Raw genomic sequence first — 22,588 nt, forward strand, 5'->3', positions numbered from 1 at the left:
GTGCTTGTGTCAAAATTGGGAGAGCTGTCTCATAGACTAGTCAAACAACTGACAGAGCATTGACAGTCATACTCACAGTCATGCTCACGGAACCATACTTTACAGATTATGTCCCAGACACGACCATCACTATCCCTGGGTATGTCCTGTCCCACCGGCAGGACAGGCACAGCAGAGGCGGCGGCACAGTGGTATACAGTCAGAAGGAAGTTGTTCTGGGAGTTCTCAACATCGACTCCACACCCCATGAAGTCTCATGGCATCAGGTCAAACATGGGCAAGGAAACCGCCTGCTGAATATCACGTACTGCACCTCCCACCCCTTCAGCTGATGAATCAGTACTCCTCCATGTTGAAAACCACCTGGAGGAAGCACTGAGGGTGGCAAGGGCGCAGAATGTATTCTGGGTGGGGGCCTTCAATGTCCATTACCAACAGTGGCTTGGTAGCACCACCACAGATTGAGCTGACCGAGTTCCAAAGGACATAGATGGTAGACTGGGTCTGCGGCAGGTGGTGAGGGAACCAACAAGAGGGAAAAACATACCTGACCTCATCCTCACCAACCTGCCTGCTGCAGATGCATCTGCCCATGACAGTTGGGGGGACCAATGCACAGTCTTTGTGGAGATGAAGCCCATCTTCACATAGAGGATGCCTTCCATCTTGTTGTGTGATACTATCTCTGTGATAAATGGGATAGATTTTGAACAGATCTAGCAACTCAAGATTGGGCATCCATGAGGCGTTGTGAGCCATCAGCAGCAGCAGCAGGATTGTACTCAACCAAAATCTGTAACCTTATAGCCTGGCATGTCCTCCATTCTACCATCACCGCCAAGCCAGCGGATCAACCCTGGTTCAATGAAGAGTGCAGGAGGGCATGCCAGGAGTAGCACTAGACATACCTAAAAATCATGATGGAATACTCTCCGCTTGTCTGGATGAGTGCAGTTCCAGCAACACTCAAGAAGCTTGACACCATCCAGGACAAAGTAGCCAGCTTGATTGGCACTCCTTCCACAAACATTCACTCCCTCCACCAGCAATGATCAGTGGCAGCAATGCGTACTATCTACAAGATGCACTGCAGAAACTCTCCGAGGCTCCTTAGGCAGCATCTTCCAAACCCATGACTACGATCATCTAGAAGGACAAGGGCAGGAGATACAGGGAACACCACCACCTGGAAGTTCCCCTCCAAGCCACTTACCATCCTGATTTGAAAATATATCGCCGTTCCTTTACAGTCACTGGGTAAAAATGCTGGAATTCCCTCCCTAAAGCATTGTGGGTGTACCTACATCACATGGACTGCAGCGGCTCAAGAAGGCAGCTCACCACTACCTTCTAAGGACAATTAGGGGTGGGCAGCGACGCCTGCACCCCATAAGTGAATAAAAAACGGTTCACGGCCAAAGGGGGAGGAATTCTTGAAACATGCACAAGAACTTTCTGGGTTCCACCCCAGCGAAGATAGGAGCAGGACTGTATCTTGTTCTGGGGAATGAAGAGGGGCAAGTGGAGAATGGTTTAGTGGAAGAACATTTGGAAGCAGTGATCACAATATTATTAGTTTTAAAGCAGTTATGGGAATGGACAAGAAAAAAAAAATCAAATGCGAAAGTGCTCAACTGGAGGAGGGCTAATTTCAGCGAGTTAAAAAGGGATCTTTCCAGGTGGACTGGAATCAAAGACTGGCAGGTTGCACAGTAAATGAACAATGGGAGGCCTTGAAAGAGAAGATAGTTTGGTACAGACTAGACACATTCCAACAAGGAAAGAGCATCCAAATCTAGAAGTCCCTGGATGAATAAAGGTATAAAGATTAAAATGAAACAAAAAAAAAGGTTTATGATAAATGCTGAGCTCATAATTCAGTAGAGAACCAAGCTGAATGGAAGAAAGATTTAACAGAGGCAATATAAACTAAATGGTACAATTTTAAAGGGTTTCAGGAGCAGAGAGACCTGGGGTGTATGTACACCATTCTTTGAAGGTGATCGGGCAAGTTGAGAAGGCTGTTAAAAAGGCACATGGGATCCTTGGTTTTACAGAGGAATAGAGTACAAAAGCAAGGAAGTTATGCTAAACTTTCAGAAAATACTGGTTAAGCCTCAGCTGGAGTACCGTGTCAATTCTAGGCACTACACTTTTAAAAGTATGTCAAAGCCTTAAAGAGGGAGCAAAGGAGATTCACTAGAATGGTACCAAAGATGAAAAGTTTCAGTTCTCTGGAGAGACTGGAAAAACTGGGGTTTCTCTGGAGCAGAGAAGATTAAGGGGAGATTTAACAAAGGTGTTGAAAATTACAAAGGGTTTTGATAGAGTAAATAATGAGAAACTTTTTCCAGTGACAGAGGACACAAATTTACGAAAGAACCAGAGGTGACATGAGGATTTTTGATGCAGCAAGTTATAATAATTTGATATGCACTGTCTGAAAGGGTAGAGGAAGCGGCTTCAATAATAATATTCAAAGGGGAACTGAATATTTCAAATAGAAAAATTTGCAGGGCTATGGGGAAAAAGCATGGGAATTCGATTAATTGGATAGTTCTTGCAAAGAACCAGCTCAGGCAGACTTGATTGATTGGCCTCCTTCTGTGCTATATCACTCTATGATTTTAAGATGCCACTGAAGAAACATCCTTCTCTATTCAATTCACACTTTATTGGGAATCTCACTGTGAGGCCTTCTTTTGGAATAAATTTCATTTGTAAAGCAATAGAAGGAACATTTTCACACACAGCTGCAGTTACATCAGACTCTCTTTGTTTCTGTAACTGGGTAGCTAGCTCTTCTCAATCAACAATCAAAAGGCAAAATATTTCTCTTTCACAGCTTTACTGCCATATAATATCAAGCAAATCAGTTAACAATTTATCTTGGTTTGTTGACAAAGCAAGCAACCCAAGACTTGATCCAGCTCAATTACCGAAACTTATTGAAGCAATTCGCATCAGGCTTCAGTGAAAGACGGTGTAGGTCTCCTCATTAGTAAATGATCAAAAATATATGAGATCCCACTTTTCAAAAACTATTTTCTTCCTCCTTCTAGGCCCCCCCCCACCTTTCCAGTTGAGAGATTGGGCATGCCTGTTATCAGGGTCAAACCTAATGTCACTGTGTAACTGGGTGCTAGCAGGTATGCAAGGTGAATTTCATGCTACTTTTCTCTTCATTTGCATTTTAAAAAATGAATTCTCAGGATGAGAGCTTCCCTAGAAAGCCTGCTATTTATTACCCATCCCTAGTTGATCGAAAGCAGGGTGGTCAGCTGTTTTCTAGGGCTGCTGCAGTACATGTGATAAAGTTGCTCGACCTAGTGCTAATAAAGCAATGGACATATGTCCAAGTCAGAGCAGCATTCAACTTGGAGGGGAACTTGGAGATGATTGCGTCCCCATGCACGTGCTGCCCTTGTACTTTTGGATGGTGGAGGGCATGGGCTTTGAAGAACCTTGGCTAGGTCCAGCAGTGCAACCCTGCTGACAGTAAAAATTCTAGCCACAGTATACTGATGGTGAAGGGAGTGAATGTCTAAGCAGGTGGGTGGGGTGTCAATCCCCAGCAGACTGCTTTGTCCTGGATAATGTCAAGCCTCAAGTGTTGTTGCAGCTGCAACCATCCAGGCACGTGGAGAGTATTTTACTACACTCTTGAATTCTGCTTTGTAGGTAGGGGAGAGGTTTTGGAGAATCAGGGCCTGAGTTACTTGCTACCTCCAGCGGCACTATAGTTTTTATTTCAAACATTAAAATGACTGAAAGCTATTAGTGAGAAATTAACATGGGTTTACTGTCAGTCATAGAAGGTAACTTGTGATAATTTTAATTATTTTTCACTATTTAAGGTGAATGGTAGTTGAATACAGGTAATTGTGCATAGCCTATTAAAATCATTAGTACAGTGTGTTACAGAATTGTCAGGAAGATATAATAATTTTCATACTGTTATTTGAATTTATTGTAGAGTAATAGTGGGGTCTGTGTGCAGGTGTGTGCATGTGTGTGTGTGTGCGCGCGCACACACGTGCGTGCGATTGACTTAATTGAATTAAAGGTAGTTGGTCTGAAGGCTTTGATGTATCAGAAGATAAGCTAGGTTTGAAATGTTAAGTCGGTAAACATGGGGGATGTTTTAGAATGTAAGATGTAATGGGAACATTTGCGTTTTTAAATAAACCAGACTAGCTTAAATTCAAAGGAGGGGATGAAGTGTTTCTCCTAGTCAGGAGAAGTTAAGAAACAGTCTGTTTATTTCCCCCAAAGACTACTAATAAAATTGGTACTATCATAGATTTTTTTTATTATTAGAGAGGTAAAGTCCAAAGATATAGTGAAACAATGGGAATTTGCATTCAAAGGGGAAAGTATGTATAAAGGAGGGAAGGCTGTGTGTAAGGGCGGGCATTTTAAGATCTAACACAAGTGTGAAATGCCTCCAGCATTTGAGCCTCAAGCTGCTGTCTACAAAGAACTGTAGCTGAGCAAACTCATTTTGACTTCGACTGTTCGGGGTATTGTGTGTTACTTTCCCTGGGTCTTTTAAAAAAATCTGCATCTTACTGTTGCCTTAAACGGAAGTAGAACTGTGAATTAGATTAACTAGGGGATTTAGAAGGTATCATAGTAGTAATTTGTAGATCTATGCATGTGCTTAAAATCATTTCTTCTTTTAATGATTAAAGGTTTAATTTAGTTTCGAAAGAAACCTATAAGACTCGGTGGTCTTATTACTACTGAGTTCAAGGCATGCATCTCAAAATTCATACAATTTGCAAAACAGTTGTGGCAGTTGTTTCCCTTTGTGAAAGTTTCCCTTTGGGATTTGAGCAGCTCAGCATTTACCATCAGCTGTGCCAAAACAAAAGTAAAGACAAATATAATCTAAGAGTATATAGAAAAACTGGTTTCAAATCCCAAGGAGCAAATACATAGAGTAGTTTAGTCGGATTTGAAATACTGGTCACCCTACAGCAATAGTGGCATACAGCTTTGGCTGCACAGATGGGCAACTAAAGTCATACCTAGGATTAAACTATTTACATGCTAAGGCTGCCTAAATGGGACATGTTTACAGTGGAGCAAAAAAAGGAGGCTCAAGGAAGTTTTCAGATTTCTGAACATAAAATTCTTCTATCAAGCCATTCCTGTAAAACACTTCAACTTCAGAAGTCGGGACCAGGGCACTTTCTCGCCTTTTCAGTCACAGAGAAACTGTTCTGGAGAGACCAAAAAGAATGAGGGAAGAAAATATCTCAAAGAACAAAGAGTACGATAGGAGTCATTGATAGGAGTATGCTACTTGGAACGTGGAACAGCAGTATTATTGAAGAAAGTGTATTTCTACTCTCAAGAGAGCCATTGTGAAAGTTTACTCAGATGTAGTAAAATGGGATAATCCAGTGTCCCAGCTAAATTTTCTTAAGGTAAAGATTGTGCACTTCAATCTTCTTCATTGGCTAAAATTGATTTAAAACATAATGGAAACATTTGATGGAATGTAAACTTCCTGCAGGGTTCAATATGTGTCATCAGTTCTGTCGTTGTACCAAGCACAGTTAAACAAATTAGTTGGAAAATTCGAGGATCCTACAGGGACTTTCTACATTAGCTCAGGTCTAATTAAGTTGGTAATATTCTCTGGAATACTCCATTAATGGCCATGAGAGATGAGAGAGCGCGCAGAGGGCAGAGTGTGGATTTGCATGTGATTGCTGATATCTAAAATTGTAATGAAGTACAGTACTCATACAGCAGCTATATTCCACCATTATAATGTGCTGTGCTGTAATTTGTTAAGATGGGAATAAAATAATTTTTAAATGATTGTAAAAAAATATATCCAACAGGACATTCATGTACAGGACCTATAATTGTAGGCTTCTTTTCTTAAAAAAAGGTTAATTCAGCCTCTGATGCAAAAACAGTCACCAAAACATACATCAATGAGTTCAAAAATACTGGTACATACGCTCACACATATTCATTCAACTATGGGGAGAACCTGTTTTACAGGTAAGTTTTTTTTGGAACTGAGGATGTGCAGCTGGCGTGAATCCATATTTCAAAGCACTGACCTACTATCAAGTCAAATTCTTCTGATATATTACCATAGTATACATTTCCCTGAAGCATGTGTTTACATATGCATACAAATTAGGGTTATTCTCCCTAATTTGCAATGAGCCCAATGGTCAGAATTAGTGGCTAATGTAAAAAGGCAATTAGAGTTGAGAAAAATCATGCAGGCAATAAACTAAACTAGGGAAGCATGCATATCATGGCACAAATTAGTTTTATGGAGCTGTCTTGGCTCCCTGGAACTGACACAGCACAAGTACATTGGGATTATGCAATTGTGGAAGTCTTATATCCATTGGCACACAATGAAGTCAAATGCAACAGTAGGAAGTTTAGAGTCATAGAATGGTTACAGTACAGGAGGCCATTCAGCCCATCGAGTCCATGCCAGCTCTCTGCAAGAACAAATATGTTAGCCACACTCTCCCGTCCTTTTCCTGTGAACCTACAAATTCTCTCTTTAGGTGCTTACCCAATCCCTTTTGAAAACCCCAATTGTTTCTGCCTCCACCACACTTTCAGGCAGTACGTTCTAAATCCTAATCACTCGCTGCATAAAAATATTTTCTCATTTCGCTGTTGTTTTGTTTATCACATTAAATCGGTGTCCTCTGGTTCTCGATCCCACTGCCAATGGGAACAGTTTCTTTCTATCTACTGAGAGAGGAACAGACCTCTCATGATTTGAACCCTTCTATCATATCTCTCTTCAACTATTTCTTCTCTAAAGGAGAACAAATCCATCTGTGCCAATCTATCAATGTAACTGAAGTCCCTCATACCTTCATACAACCATTCACCACTACTCTGTTTCCTGTCACTTAGCCAACTTCATATCCATGTTGTTACATTCCCTTTTATTCTGTGGGTTTCAAGTTTAGTGGTTAAGTCTGTTATGTTGCACTTTATCAAATATCTTTTGGGAGTCCATGTACACCACATCACCCTCATCAACCATCTCTGTTACCTCATCAAAAAACTCAAACAAGTTAGTTAAACAAGAGTTGCCTTTAACAAATCCATGTTGGCTTACCCAAATTTAATCTACACTTGTCCATGTGACTATTTTAATTTTGCCCCAGATTATCATTTCCAAAAGCTCATTCCCTACCAAAGTCAATCTGACTGGCCTGTAGTTGCTGGGCTTATCCTTACATCCTTTTTTTGAACAAGGTTGTAACATTTGTAATTCTCCAGTCCTCTGGGACTACCCCTTTATCTAAGGAGAATTGGAAGATTATGGCCAGTTTCTCCGTAATTTCCACTCTTACTCCCCTCAATATCCTCGGATGCCTCTCATCCGGTCCTGGTGCCTTATCAACTTTAAGTGCAGCCAGCTTTTCTAACCCCTCTTCTTTATCAACTTTCAGCCTATCCAGCATCCCAACTATATTCTCTTTTTGTATGACTTTGGCAGCATCATCTTCCCTGGTAAAGACATGCAAAGTACACATTTATTACCTCATTCATGCCCTCTGCCTCCATGCATAGGTTCCCTTTATGACCACCATTTGGCCTTGTTCCTTCTCATACTATCCTTTTACTGCTTATATGCCCATAAAAGACTTTTGGATTCCATATGATGTTAGTTGGCAGTCTCTTCTCATATTCTCTCTTGCCTCTTTTATTTCCTTTTACACTTCCCCTCTGAACTTTCTATATTCACCCTGATTCTCACTTGTTTTACCAACCGAAATCTGCCATACACTCCTTTACTCTGCTTCATCTCACTCACTTTTGCTCTCGTCATCCAGAGAGCCCCACCTTTGGCCCACGTTGAAATGTACCCGAACTATCTCTTCCTTAAAGGAAGCCTGTTGTTCTTTTGCAGTTTTGCCTGCCAATCTTAGATTCCAAATTACCCGAAGCAAATCAGCTCTCAACCACTGAAATTGGCACTCCTCCAATTAATTATTTTTACTTTAGATTGCTCCTTGTCCTCATCAATGGTTAACCTTAACCTTATACTATGATCATGGTTCCCTACAATTTCCCCCACTAACATTGGATCCACTTGATTCGCCTCATTCCGTAGAACCAGATCCAGCAATGCCTCCATCCTTGTTGGACCAGAAACATAGCGATCAAGAAAGTTCTCCTGAATCCTCAGAAACTCATTAATTGAACTTTAGTTTCATACTCACAAACACAATGATTAAATGCAGCAGTAAAACTCTAGTTTAATGCAAGGAATGGCAGCAACATCAATGACATATAGCCACCTGGTGTAGCTAGCCTGCAAGGAAAGCTCCAGTAATCAGTGTAAATTTCAACTATTTTGGCAAACATAATTTTACATGACAGCTAGAAATCTAATGCCACTCATGGACTATGAAAACTTTGCATTGAGGTAACTGTGTAGTGTAAAAGAGGCATTAAACCACAACACTGCTCCCATGACATTAAGATTGGCAATCTTTTAGTGCTCGTTAAGTCTACAGTTTGGGGCCTTGCCAGCAGCTAAGTGGGTTTATCCAGCAAGTAGCCAAGCTATAAAACCGGAAATTCCCAAGTTCAACTCTGGTCTGTGCTGAATTAACTGATCTCAGTCAGTACAGCAGTAAGTGTGGTAGAAGTGGCCTCAGGATTATAGAAATGAAACTTAGTCAGGTTTCTTGTATGATCCAGTAACCCCGGATTGAAGTAAGCAGTTGCGAACATTAGACAAGTACGGTATTGGGCTCTGCTAGAATGCACCTGTGACTGAATTGCTTACTAACAGTCACTGTGATGCATAAACAATGACTAATTACTGGGGGGTGACTAGCAACCCAGGAGTACAGCAAAGAGTCAATATCTTAGAAAGAAATACTTATAATTTGCTTCTTTCATTTCAAGTAAAAATGCTACAATTCTTTGCATATTTTCAAAAATGCACAGCCATCAGCACAAGGCTACTCATAATACAAAGAATCCTTTTATTCATTAAAAATTAATATACTTTAAAATCAAAAGTAATTTGGCCTTTGAGGTGATTAAGGACCAATTGATGGCAAAGCTGACAGTTTCACAGAAAAATGAGTATCACAGAAAAACCTTCCAACATTATTCGAATACATTTTATTGAGAAGTGTCCAGGGATTGCTTCAGATAAATAAATATTGAAGCCAAATACTGATCCAGAATCTTCTCCTTTGGTTCTGCTCAAAAAAGTTACATTGGGTGATCAGAAACTCGATTAAATCCTACAGCATCACTGAACTGAAGACTCTCTCAGTAATGGAAAAGAAAATCAAGCGAAGTGTGAATCGAGTTGTCATTTTGGAAATGGCGCCTTTTACATTACTACCCAGGACAAATTTATACCCCAATGACTTTTTAAAAATTCAATTTGGGATTTACTGTCATGATTCAATTATAAGATTTAACCAGAACTAATGTGAACAATTCATTTCATTTTCAGTTTACTGGACACAATTCTCTAGAGATATCAAATACTTACATCAAGAGTGTGCGCATTTAGAACCATAAGACCCATGTTTTTGGTCAGAAGTTTACATGCATGTCCTGTTTAGAAAAAGCAAAATAAACAAGTTCAGTTCGACAGAAATGCAAACTGTGTAAATCTGTTGTATGACTTCCATCACAGTATGGTTTTATGATTAGTGAACCTGGGGATGTAACTTGTAATTAAGGCATAAGAAATAGGAGTAGGAGTAGTCCATTCTGCTCCTCGAGCCTGCTCTGCATTTCCTTTGTGTTTCATATCATTAAAGTTCAGGTGTATGAAATATAATGAATTGGACAGTAATGTAATAAAACCTGTACAATGCTCAACCTTTAACTTGCAGATTAGAAAGAGGTATTTAGAAAAATACTTGTGTGTATCAGTACAGTCCAAATTATTTGATCAGTGTTGAAAAAGTTAGGTTGCTCTGTTGATTATCAAATGGGAATTGTTTCAAAGGTCAAAGCTCATGGCTATTAGAATAGTCTCCTCAATTCAAACATCTTAATAAAAATTTCAGAGCTGACAAGTCCAAGTGTGCCAAAAAGTAAATAGCCACAACAGTTATTAATTTATGGATTTGAACCTTTTTTCCTGAAGGAATAAATGAACTAAAATTGTGTACAATGTTCATAACTCGCCCTACCCTTGGTTCTTCCTCTGGAAAAGACAGTTGATAAAAATGGTTACGAAACAAGTCAAAAAAGCCATCCAGAAAATCAAGACAACATGAGCAGCTTAATCCAAAATGAAAAGCCAATATCTACCAAATGCAAAGTTTATTTTCTTTTAGCATCTTTTTCACTTTCTATATGCTAATCTTTTTGATTATTGCTTGTCATTTACAAATTGCAAACTACTAGCACCATCTGCAACATAGCATTTGAAAATCACAAAGTACATTTACATGACAGGGTATTAAAAAAAATGAATTAAGTGTTGGCTCATGGAGAGGAAGGATGTGGGAAACCTTGTTAGAAACAATTTCAATGCAATATTATCTGATTTTTAGGTAGAACATATGGATCTAATCATGTACCATTAATTTGATGGCATTATTGTCGCTATTATAAGCTAAAAAAAATCTTTCCATAAGAACAGTTACTTAAGCTGTAACTAGGTTTAAGTGAAAATTATGTTTTATTATTTTGTTCACATTGATATCATACCTGCTCAAAATTCTAAACTTCATTGATTGACTAGCTCAGGTGAGAAGCCAAGGCCCATAGTGAACAAGAGAACACAAGGTAAATCAAGTAGTGACAATACAAGGAGAACTTTAACATCCTGTAGATCGTAGGAGGAAGAAAATACAAAGAAGTAATTTTAACTTCTGGCTTAGACTTTCATGGAGATGAGAAAGAATCTTTTACTTTATGGTTCAGCATAATCTGAAATGTGATTACCACACATCTTGCACACGTCATGGTGAAAATAATTACGCCAATTAAAATGAGGTCAACATTAAAACTAGGAAAATGACAGTAGTTGTGAATATTTCTTAAAGCAATTCAGATTTTCAAAAGGGTACTGAGTCTCTACCCTGTACTGTTCCCCTTGTCATCTGCTTTGTAAAGGGACAGCAGAGATCTCTCTGCCCTCTCCCCCACCCAGCACCCACCTGTCCCCCTTCCTCCATCCCACCCTCTCAAAAAGCTGTCCAGTAACTCTGGATCTGATTTCCAGTGGTTTCCACCAGAATAATGGCTGGAGTCCAGCAAAACACCACAGGTCTATCAGGCCTTTAGCTTGTGTACTGTTTTCATTGCTGATCACAAAGAAAGATGGGAGATATCCAAGCATTGCAGATGGTGCAGAGAGGAGCATGAGGTTGTTATCTAGTGTCAAAGGTGAGAAATATGAGGAAAGGCAGGAGAAGCTTGTGTTTTTCCAGCCTTGAAAAGAGGTGACAAAGAGACGATCTTCTAGTGATATACAAGATATTAAACAAATTTGGAAAATATTATCCAAGAAGTTTACTTTAAATTGTGAGAATAGAACAAAAGGCAGAAGGTTCAAAATATTAAAAGGTAACCTTAGGACGGATATTAGGAAATATTTCTTTCCCCAGACTGATCAATATTTGGAATAGGCTCCCGGATATAGTATTGGAGCAAACTCTGGAATTATTTAAGAACTAATTATTAACTAATATTTAAGAATGTAATGCAACAACGGTTAGAAGTAAAACTTTAGGCTCATTCTGGATGGAGGGACAAATTTGGCCTGAATGATGATCCTCATCTGCAAGCACCCACAGAAATATTTTTTTAATGTGTTGTGCGCATCTTTATTATCAGTTTTCTCCTTTCAATGCAAGTCCATTACTGTTACCTTAACAAAACTGAAGACAGGTGCGTGGGAATTAAATGTTTTTATATTGTTTTCAAAAAAAGGATGCAGCAACTCCGTTTCTGTCTGTAGAGAGAATTTCTTGGGACAGTTCTCCCCGAACAGCCACTATAACATTGGCAGAAATGGTTTAGACACAGAACATCAAAGAAAATGCATAGCAGTGTTTATACTGTATATAAATGATTGAAAGTTGGGACAGAAGCAAACCCCGGTCCCCAATTTGCAGATGATATTAAACTAGATGAGACTGAAACAATAGGAAACAGGCTATTCTAATACAGAAGGTTCTGGATAGATTAGGCTGATGAATGGTAGCTGTCACCTACTATTGAGAGAAGATAATAAACAGTGGAAATATAAACCAAATGAAAAAATGAGATTATTCTAGAGGAAACAACACAAGAGATGGATGTGGGAACACATATAGATCACTAAAACCATCAGTACAATGTATGGTAGAAGTAAAGAGAGCAAGCAGGGTCTTCTGCTGTATAGCAAGAGCACAAATCTTGGGAATCATTAGTACAGAGTGCTGGTTCGCCCTCGCCTGTACTGCACCCAAATTATGGGAAAGACAGACTTTTGAGGTTTGGGGTAATCTCATTGTATTCATCAAGAGTAGAGAATAGGCAAGTGCCAATGGACCCAATATTCCTGGGGTTATAGAGGCCATAAAGGCTATTTCCATCCAAGGTGAACAGGAATTAAATACTAGAATAGAACTTGTGTTAAATATTGCCTAACACAGCATGGATTTGTAGAGGGCACATCATGTCTAATAACTCTGGTGGAATTTTTGAGGAGGTAACTAAAATGATAGTATGCCAGAGCAGCAGGAGCGAGAACAGAACAGGCTAGCCGAGAGGTGAGTGGGTTCAAAACCCACCAACTACATTCAAAAGAATCTGACTGTGAAGGCAGAGAGAAATTGTTAAGTGATTGGTTAGTGAGTATTTTTATCTTTTCTCTCTAAACTCAGGTATTTGTTAAAATTAGGTGTTTGGAAATTTAAAGATATTTAGTCGGGGTTGGTATAGCAGTGAGTGAATTAGTAAGTGTCTAAACCCAGAGCAGGGTTTTATTTATTTATTCTTATGCGGGAAGTAGGCACCACTGGCAATGCATTGGTTGCCCATCCCTAATTCCTCTTTGAGGGAAGTTAAGAGTCAACTCCATTGCTGTGGAGTCACATGTAGGCCAGGCCAGGCCAGATAAGGATGGCAGATTTCCGTCCCTAAAGGGGATTAATGAACCAGATGGGTTTTTACATCATCAATGGTGGTTTCACGGTCACTATTACTTTCACTGGCTTTCATTCCAGATTTTTTTTGGATTAATTAGCAGAATTTATTAATTGAATTTAAACTCCACCAGCTGCCAAGGTGGGATTTGAACCAGCGTTCCAGAGCATTAGTCTGGCAGGATGTCCAGAAGAGTAGGAAGGGTCAGGAAGTCTTCAGGGTGTGTGCCAATCTCAAATAGATACTCAGTTTTAGAGTCTGCTGGGTGTGACAATGCCCTCAAGGAGTGCAGCCCCAATGTGGCATCAATGGGCAAGGAACTGGAGAGGAAGGAACAGTAAAGCATAGAAAAGTGGTGTTACAGGAGATTCCATAATTAGGGACAGGTCGGCATTTCTGTAACTATCATCGTGAGTCCCACATGGTGTGTTGTCTCCCAGGTGCCAGGGTAAATGTCATCATGGAGAAGGTGCAGAATATTCTGCTGAGGGAAGAGAGTGATTCTGGTACAAATTGGCATCAACAACAGAGAGGGGGCAGGTATTGAGGTCCTAACATGAGATTTTCAGGAGGTAGGGAGGATGTTAAAATATAGAACCTCAGGGCTGTAATCTCTAGATTACTCACATACTAGCCAGAGTAAAAATAGGAAGATAGGGAGTATCAATGTGTGGATTGAAGCATGGCGCAAAAGGGAGGGCTTCAGGTTCTTGGAACATTGGGACCAGTTGTGGGACAAAAGGCACCTATTCAAAAGGGATGGGATGCACCTCAACAGGACTGGGACCCATGATCTTGCATATAGGTTCACTGGTGTGAATGGGGAGGGTTTAAGCTAAACTGACATGGGGATAGGCACCCAGGCATACAGAAGTAGAAAAGAGGAATAAGGTGCATAAAGTGAGAATGTTGGACAGTACCAGAGAAGGAAGTAGTGCCATATTAAAATTGAAGGGACTAAAATAGGTTATGTGGAATGCAAAATCAGGATTACACAAAGATTGGCCGGGTGGTTAACAGTGAAGTTGAGTGTCTTGGGCTACAGGAAGATATAGACGGGATGGTCAAATGGGTAGATAAGTGGCAGATGGAATTTAACCCTGAAAAATGTGAGGTGATACATTTTGGAAGGAGTAATATGACAAGGAAGTATTCAATGAACGGCATGGCACTAGGACGTTCTGAGGAACAAAGGGACCTTGGCGTGTGGGTCCATAGATCTCTGAAGGTGGAGGGGCATGTTAGTGGGGTGGTGAAAAAGGCATATGGGACACTTGCCTTTATCAATCGAGGTATAGATTACAAAAGTAGGGAGGTCATGTTGGAATTCTATAGAACCTTGGTGAGGCCACAGCTGGAGTACCGTGTGCAGTTCTGGTCGCCACATTATAGGAAGGATATGATTGCACTGGAGGGGGTGCAGTGGAGATTCACCAGGATGTTGCCTGGGATGAAACATTTAAGTTATGAAGAGAGGTTGGATAGACTTGGGTTGTTTTCGTTGGAGCAGAGAAGACTGATGGGGCGACCTGATCGAGGTGTACAAGACTATGAGGGGCATGGACAGGGTGGATAGGGAGCAGCTGTTCCCCTTAGTTGAAGGGTCAGTCACAAGGGGGCATAAGTTCAAGGTGAGGGGCAGGAAGTTTAAGGGGGATGTGAGGAAAAATTTTTTTACCCAGAGGGTGGTGAGAGTCTGGAATGCACTGCCTGGGAGTGTGGTGGAGGCGGGTTGCCTCACATCCTTTAAAAAGTACCTGGATGAGCACTTGGCACGCCATAACATTCAAGGCTATGGGCCAAGTGCTGGTAAATGGAATTAGGTGGGTAGGTCAGGTGTTTCTCACGTGTCGGTGCAGACTCGATGGGCCGAAGGGCCTCTTCTGCACTGTGATTCTGTGATTACAATGCATGTATGTAAATGCAAAAGTGTGGTGAATATGATTGGTGAGCTACAAGTGCAAATTGCAGTGTGGAGATATGATGATATGATGTAGTGGCAATAACAGAAACATGGCTTAAAAATGGTGAACTAGGTGCTAAATAAATGAGGCTATGACATGTTCAGAAAACATAGAAGGAAAAAGAGAGGTAGGGTGTTAGTTTATTTTTATTCATTTATGGGATGTGGGTGTCGCTGGCTATGTCAGCATATCTTGCCCATCCCTAATTGCCCTTGAGAAGGTGGCGGTGAGCTGACTTCTTGAACTGCTGCACTCCATGTGGTGTAGGTACACCCACCGTGCTGTTAGGAAGGGAGTTCCAGGATTCTGGCCCAGCGACAGTGAAGGAATGGCGATATAGTTCCAAGTCAGGATGGTGAGTAGCTTGGAGTGGAACTTCCAGATGGTGGTCGTGGGTTTGGAAGGTGCTACCTGAGGAATCTTGGTGAGGTTCTGTAGTGCGTCTTGTAAATGGTACACACTGCTGCATTTTTCGCTGGTGGAAGAGGGAGTGAATGTTTGTGGAAGGGGTGCTAATCAAGTGGGTTGCTTTGTCCTGGGTGGTGTCAATCTTCTTGAGTATTGCTGGAGTTGCACATATCCAGGCAAGTGGAGAGTATTCCATCGCACTCCTGACTTGTAGTGATTAGGGGAGACATTGCAATTTTGGAAAGAGGGGATGTCCTTGAGGGGGCAAGGACGAAGTCAAGCTGGTTAGAGTGGAGAAGCAAAAAAATGTAAGATCACGCTACTTGGGGTATTCTATAAGGGAGAAATAGAGGAACAAATCTGCAGGGGAATCACAGCGATGTGTAAAACTACCAAACCTCAGCTCTGAAGAAGGGTCATACAGACTTGAAATGTTATCTCTGTTTCTCTCTCCACAGATGATGCCAGACCTGCTGAGTTTTTCCAGCATTTTCTGTTTTTGTTACAGAACAGGGGACTTTATTCCAATCAATATTTGGGTAATTTATGAGTAAAGTGTAAGGAGGGGGACAGATTTCTGAAATGTAATCAGGAGAACTTCCTTGATCAGTATGTTCTTGGCCCAACTAGGAAGGAGGCATTGCTGGATCTGGGTTCAGGAGTGAAGTGAGCCAAGTGGGCCAATTGTCTGTAGGGGAACATTTGGGTAAGAGTGATCATCGCATCATAAGCTTTAGATTAGCAACGGAGAAGAGCAAGGAACAATCCAATCTATGATTTTTGAACTGGAAGAGGGCTAAATTAAATGCGATGAGAAGGGATCTAGCCAGGAAACACCATAATGGAACAATGGGTGAACTTTTATGAAAAAGCTACTTCAGGTACATGTAAGGGATCCAAAAACAGGGCTCCCTGGATGACAAGGGAGATAGAGATTATCTAAAAAAATGTGTGCATGATGCATGTCAGGTGAATTCTTCAAATGAGAACCAGGTCAAATACAATAGGTTGAGAGGGGAGGTGAAGAGGAAAATAAGACTGGCAAAGAGAGAGTATGAGAATAGAATAGCAGTCAACATAAGAGGGAACCCAAAAATCTTTTACCAGCATGTAAATAGTAAGTGGGTAGTAAGAGGTGGAGTGGGTCCTATTAAGAACAAAGACGACGACAAATGCTGAGACCCACAGGGCAAGGCTAAAATACTGAATGAGTTATTTGTATTGGTGTTTACTAAGGAAGAGGAATCTGACAAAATATTGGTAGAAGCGGAGATAGTGGAGGTAATGGATAGTGTGAAAATTGAAAAGGAGGAGATACTGGAATGGTTGGCTGTGCTTAGGGTAGATAAGTCATCTGGTCAGGAAGGCTTGCATCTCATATTGTTAAAGGAAGTGGAGATAGTGGAAGGGCTTTCCTTAATCTTTCAGTCTTCCCTAGGTATGGGGGAGATGCCAGAGGATTGATGCCAGCATTTATCACCCTCTTTGTTCTTAATAGGACCTACTCCACCTCTTACCACCCATGTCAGTAAAAGATTTTTAGGTTCCCTCTTATGTTGACTGTCAGAGGATTGGAGAGCAGCAAATGTGACATCCTTATTTAAGAAAGTGTAAGGACAGTCCTAGAAACTACAGACTGGTTAGTGTAACATCCTTAGTGGGGAAGTTTTTGGAATCCATAACCAGGGCAAAATACCAACAAGCACTTAAGAGAGGTTTGAGTTAATTAAGGAAAGCCAGCACAAACTTATAAAAGGTAGATGGTGTTTGACTAACCTAATTGATTTTTTTGATGAAGTAACAAAGAACATAGGAACATGGGAGATAGGAGCAAGGGTAGGTCATTCGACCCATAAATCAAACAGATCATGGCTAATCGTCTACCTCTTACACGATTTTCCCCACTATCCCCATATCCCTCGATGTCATTTGTATCCAGAAATTTATCATTTTCTGTCTTAAACATGCTCAGTGAATGAGCTTTCACAGCTCTCTGGGGTAGAGAATTCCAAAGATTCATGGCTCTCTGAGTAAAGAAATTCCTCCTCATCTCAGTCTTAAATGGCTTGCCCCTTATTATGAGACTGTGTCCCCTGGTTCTAGACTCACCAGTCAGGGGAAACATCCTATCCACATCTATCCTGTCACACCCTGTAAGAATTTTGTAAGTTTCAATGAGATCAGCTCTCATTCTTCAAAACAGGCCCAGTTTCCTCAATTTCCCCATATAAGACAATCCTGCCATCCCAGGGATTAGTCTGATGAACCTCCGTTGCACTCTGTCTGTGGCAAGTACATCCCTCCTTAGATAAGGAGACCAACTATACACAATACTCCAGATGCGGTCATACCAAGGCTCTGTACAATAACTGCAAGACATCTTTACTCCTGTACTCAAATCCCCTTGTGATGAAGGCCAACATACCATTTGCCTTCCTAATTGCTTGCTGTACCTGCATGATAGCTTTTAGTACTCATGAACGATGACACCCAAGTCCCTTTAGACATTAACACTTCCCCAGCTCTCACCATTTAAGAAATACTCTGCCTTTCCGTTTTTTCTACCAAAGTGGATAACTTCACACTTATTCACATTACATTCCATCTGCCATGTTCTTGTGCACTGACTTAACCTGCCCAAATCTCCTTTGAAACCTCCTTGCATCCTCCTCATAACTCACATTCCCACCTAGTTTTGTGTCATCAGCAAATCTGAAAATACTACAGGATCACAGAATTGTTACGGTGCAGGTGGCAGCCATTCGGTCCATCACGTCTGCACTGGCTCTCCGAATGAACATTATGACTTTTTTTTAAATTCATTCATGGGATGTGGGTGTCGCTGGCTGGGCCAGCATTGCTCTTGTTCAGAGGGCATTTGAGAGTCAACCACATTGCTGTGGGTCTAGGGCCACATGTGGGCCAGACTAGGTAAGGACAGCAGATTTCCTTCCCTAAAGGACATCAGTGAACCAGATGGGACTTTACAACAATAGGCAATGATTTCATAAGACTTTTAATTCCAGATTTTTATTGAATTCAAATTCCACCATCTGCCGTGGTGGGATTCAAATCCAGGTCCCCAGAGCATTACCCTGGGTCTCTGGATTACCAGTCCAGTGACAATATCACTATGCTACCAACTCCCCATTAGTGCCATTCTCCTGCCTTTTCCCCATACCCTTGCACACTGTTTCTATTCAAATAATCATCTGATGCCCTCTTGAATGCCTTGATTGAACTTGCTTCCACCACATTTCCGGGCAGTGCATTCCAGGCTCAAACCACTCATTGTATGAAAAAGTTTTTTCTCATATAACATTTGCTTCTTTTATAAGTCTGTGCCCCCTTGTCCTTGATCCTTTTACGAGCAGGAACAGTTTCTCCCTACGTACTCTATCCAGCCCCCTCATGATTTTGAATACCTCTAGCAAATCTCCTCTTAGCCTTCTCCTCTCCAAGGAGAACAGTTCCAACCTCTTCAATCTCTCTTCATAACTGAAGTTTTTCACCCCTGGGACCATTCTTGTCAACCTCTTCTGCACTCTCTCCAATGAGCTCACATCCTTCCTATAGTGCGGCACCCAGAACTGTACACAATACTCCAGCTGAGGTCTAACTAGTGTCTTATATAACCTCAGCATAGCTTCCCGGCTGTTGTACTCTATGCCCCTACTAATAAAGCCCACGATACTGTATGCTTTATTAACTGCTCTCTCCACCTGTCCTGCCAACCCCACAGGTGCACCTTCTGCTCCTGCACCCCCTACCTTATATTGTCTTTCCATGTTGTTCCTACCAAAATGCATCACCTCACACTTCTCCACACTGAACTTCATCTGCCCACTCCACCAACATGTCCATATCCTTTTGAAGTTCTATGCTGTCCTCCTCTCAGTTTGCAATGCTTCTAAGTTGGTATCATCAGCAAAGTTTCAAATTTGAAACTTTGAAATTATCCCTTTCACACCAAGATCTAGATAATTAATATCTACCAGGAAAATCAAGGGTCCCAATACCGACCTCTGCAGAACTCCACTACAAACCTTCCTCCAACCCAAAAAATATCTATTGACTATTACCCTTTGTTTCGTATTACTCAGCCAATTTTGTATCCACTTTGCTACTGTCTTTTTTATTCCATGAGCTGCAACTTTTCTCACAAATCTGTAGTGTGGCACTGTACCGAAGGCTATTAAAGTCTTCAGAACACAAAATAGGACAGAGTGTTTGGAAAGGGCTAGGAATCTAACTTTAAGCACATCAGATAAAGGGACGACAATGAGAAAGGGGACGGGAAATATAGGACTGAACGTGTTGTATCTGAATGCACGCAGTATACGAAATAAGGTAAATGAGCTTGTGGCGCAGATTGAAATTGGCAGGTATGATGTAGTGGGCATCACGGAGACATGGCTGCAAGGGGATCAGGACTGGGAGCTAAATATCCAAGGATATACATCCTGTCAAAAAGATAGGCAGGTTGGCATAGTGGGTGGGGTTGCTTTGTTAGAAAGAAATGAAATTAAATCAATAGCAAGAAATGATGTAGGGTCAGATGATGTAGAATCTGTGTGGGTAGAGTTGAGGAACCGCAAAGGTAAAAAAACCATAATGGGAGTTATGTACAGGCCTCCGAACAGTAGTCAGGATGTGGGGCACAAGATACACCAGGAGATAGAAAAGGCATGTAAGAAAGGCAAGGTTACAGTGATCATGGGGGATTTCAATATGCAGATAGACTGGGAAAATCAGGTTGGTAGTGGATCCCAAGAAAAGGAATTTGTGGAATGTCTACGAGATGGCTTTTTGGAACAGCTTGTGGTGGAGCCCACTAGGGAACGGGCAATTCTAGATTTAGTGATGTGTAATGAGGCAGATTTGATAAGGGAGCTTAAGGTGAAGGAACCCTTAGGAGGAAGTGACCATAATATGATAGAATTTACCCTGCAATTTGAGAGGAAAAAGCTGGAATCAGATGTAACAGTATTACAGTTGAATAAAGGCAACTACAGAGGCCTGAGGGAGGAGCTGGCCAGAATTGACTGGGAGATGAGCCTAGCAGGAAAGACAGTGGAACAGCAATGGCAGGAGTTTCTGGGAGTAATTTGGGAGACACAGCAAAAATTCATCCCTAGGAAGAAGAAGCATACTAAAGGGAGGACGAGGCAACCATGGCTGACAAGGGAAGTCAGGGACAGCATAAAAGCTAAAGAGAAAGCATATAATGCGGCGAAGAGCAGTGGGAAACCAGGAGATTGGGAAGCCTACAAAGACCAACAGAGGACAACTAAAAAAGAAATAAGGAGGGAGAAGATTAAATATGAGGGTAAACTAGCCAGTAATATAAAAGAAGATTGCAAGAATTGTTTTAGATATATAAAGGGTAAGAGAGAGGCAAAGGTGGACATTGGGCCGCTGGAAAATGACGCTGGAGAAGTAGTAGTGGGGAACAAAGAAATGGCGGAGGAACTGAATAGGTACTTTGCGTCAGTCTTCACGGTGGAAGACACGAGTAACATCCCCAAAGTTCAAGAGAGTCGGGGGGAGCAGAGGTGAGTATGGTGGCCATTGCCAAGGAGAAGGTGCTAGGAAAACTGAAAGGTCTGAAGGTGGATAAATCACCTGGACCAGATGGATTACACCCCAGAGTTCTGAAGGAGATAGCTGAAGAGATAGTGGAGGCGTTAGTGGTGATCTTTCAGGAATCACTCGAGTCAGGAAGGGTCCCAGAGGTCTGGAAAATCGCTAATGTTTAAGGGAGTGAGGCAAAAGACGGGAAATTACAGGCCAATTAGCCTGACCTCGGTCGTTGGTAAGATTTTAGAGTTCATTATTAAGGATGAGATTTCAGAATACTTGGAAGTGCATGGTAAAATAGGGCAAAGTCAGCATGGTTTCATCAAGGGGAGGTCATGCCTGACAAATCTGTTAGAATTCTTTGAGGAGGTAACGAGTAGGTTAGACAAAGGAGAGCCAATGGATGTTATCTACTTGGACTTCCAGAAGGCCTTTGACAAGGTGCCGCACAGGAGGCTGCTCAGTAAGATAAGAGCCCATGGTGTTAGAGGCAAGATACTAGCATGGATAGAAGATTGGCTGTCTGGCAGGAGGCAGAGAGTGGGGATAAGGGAGTCCTTCTCAGGATGGCGGCCGGTGACTAGTGGAGTTCCGCAGGGGTCAGTGTTAGGACCACAACTTTTCACTTTATACATTAATGATCTAGATGAAGGAACTGAGGGTATTCTGGCTAAGTTTGCAGATGATACAAAGATAGGTGGAGGGACAGGTAGTATTGAGGAGGCAGGGAGGCTGCAGAAGGATTTGGACAGGTTAGGAGAATGGGCAAAGAAGTGGCAGATGGAATACAACGTGGGGAAGTGTGAGGTCATGCACTTTGGTAGGAAGAATAGAGGCATAGACTATTTTCTAAATGGGGAGAGAATTCAGAAATCTGGAGTGCAAAGGGACTTAGGAGTCCTAGTCCAGGATTCTCTTAAGGTTAACTTGCAGGTTGAGTTGGTAGTTAGGAAGGCAAATGCAATGTTGGCATTTATTTCGAGAGGACTAGAATATAAAAGCAGGGATGTGCTGCTGAGGCTTTATAAGGCTCTGGTCAGACCACATTTAGAATATTGTGAGCAATTTTGGGCTCCGTATCTCAGGAAGGATGTGCTGGCCCTGGAGCGGGTCCAAAGGAGGTTCACGAGAACGATCCTAGGAATGAAAGGCTTAACATATGAGGAACGTTTGAGGACTCTAGGTCTATACTCGATGGAGTTTAGAAGGATGAGGGGGGGTCTGATTGAAACTTACAGAATACTGAAAGGCCTGGATACAGTGGACGTGGGGAAGATGCTTCCAATAGTAGGAGAGAATAGGACCCGAGGGCACAGCCTCAGAGTAAAGGGAAGACCTTTTAGAACAGAGATGAGGAGAAACTTCTTTAGCTAGAGAGTGGTGAATCTATGGAATTCATTGCCACAGAAGGCTGTGGAGGCCAGGTCATTGAGTGTATTCAAGACGGAGATAGATAGGTTCTTGATTGGTAAGGGGATCAAAGGTTACGGGGAGAAGGCGGG

General features: G+C 41.6%; 1 protein-coding gene and 1 long non-coding RNA gene across 7 annotated transcripts in view; both read right to left on the reverse strand.

Moving 5' to 3' along the window:
- LOC144683762 (uncharacterized) overlaps window positions 1–22,588 on the reverse strand; it is a 1,025,508-nt gene that overhangs the window by 651,878 nt on the left and 351,042 nt on the right. The window lies entirely within an intron of this gene.
- Window positions 1–22,588, reverse strand: part of atp8a1 (ATPase phospholipid transporting 8A1) — a 488,126-nt gene that overhangs the window by 155,465 nt on the left and 310,073 nt on the right. For all 6 annotated transcript variants that reach the window (XR_013577307.1, XM_078546849.1, XM_078546831.1 and 3 more), the window contains one exon: window positions 9,533–9,597. Coding sequence is in view for 5 of the 6 variants with exons in the window: in XM_078546849.1 (XP_078402975.1) it covers window positions 9,533–9,597 (65 nt within the window). In the remaining variant the exon portion in view is untranslated. The remainder of the gene's footprint in view (window positions 1–9,532; window positions 9,598–22,588) is intronic.

Source organism: Cetorhinus maximus, chromosome 1, assembly GCF_964194155.1.
Source record: "Cetorhinus maximus chromosome 1, sCetMax3.hap1.1, whole genome shotgun sequence".
In the NCBI taxonomy this organism is placed as follows: Eukaryota; Metazoa; Chordata; class Chondrichthyes; order Lamniformes; family Cetorhinidae; genus Cetorhinus; species Cetorhinus maximus.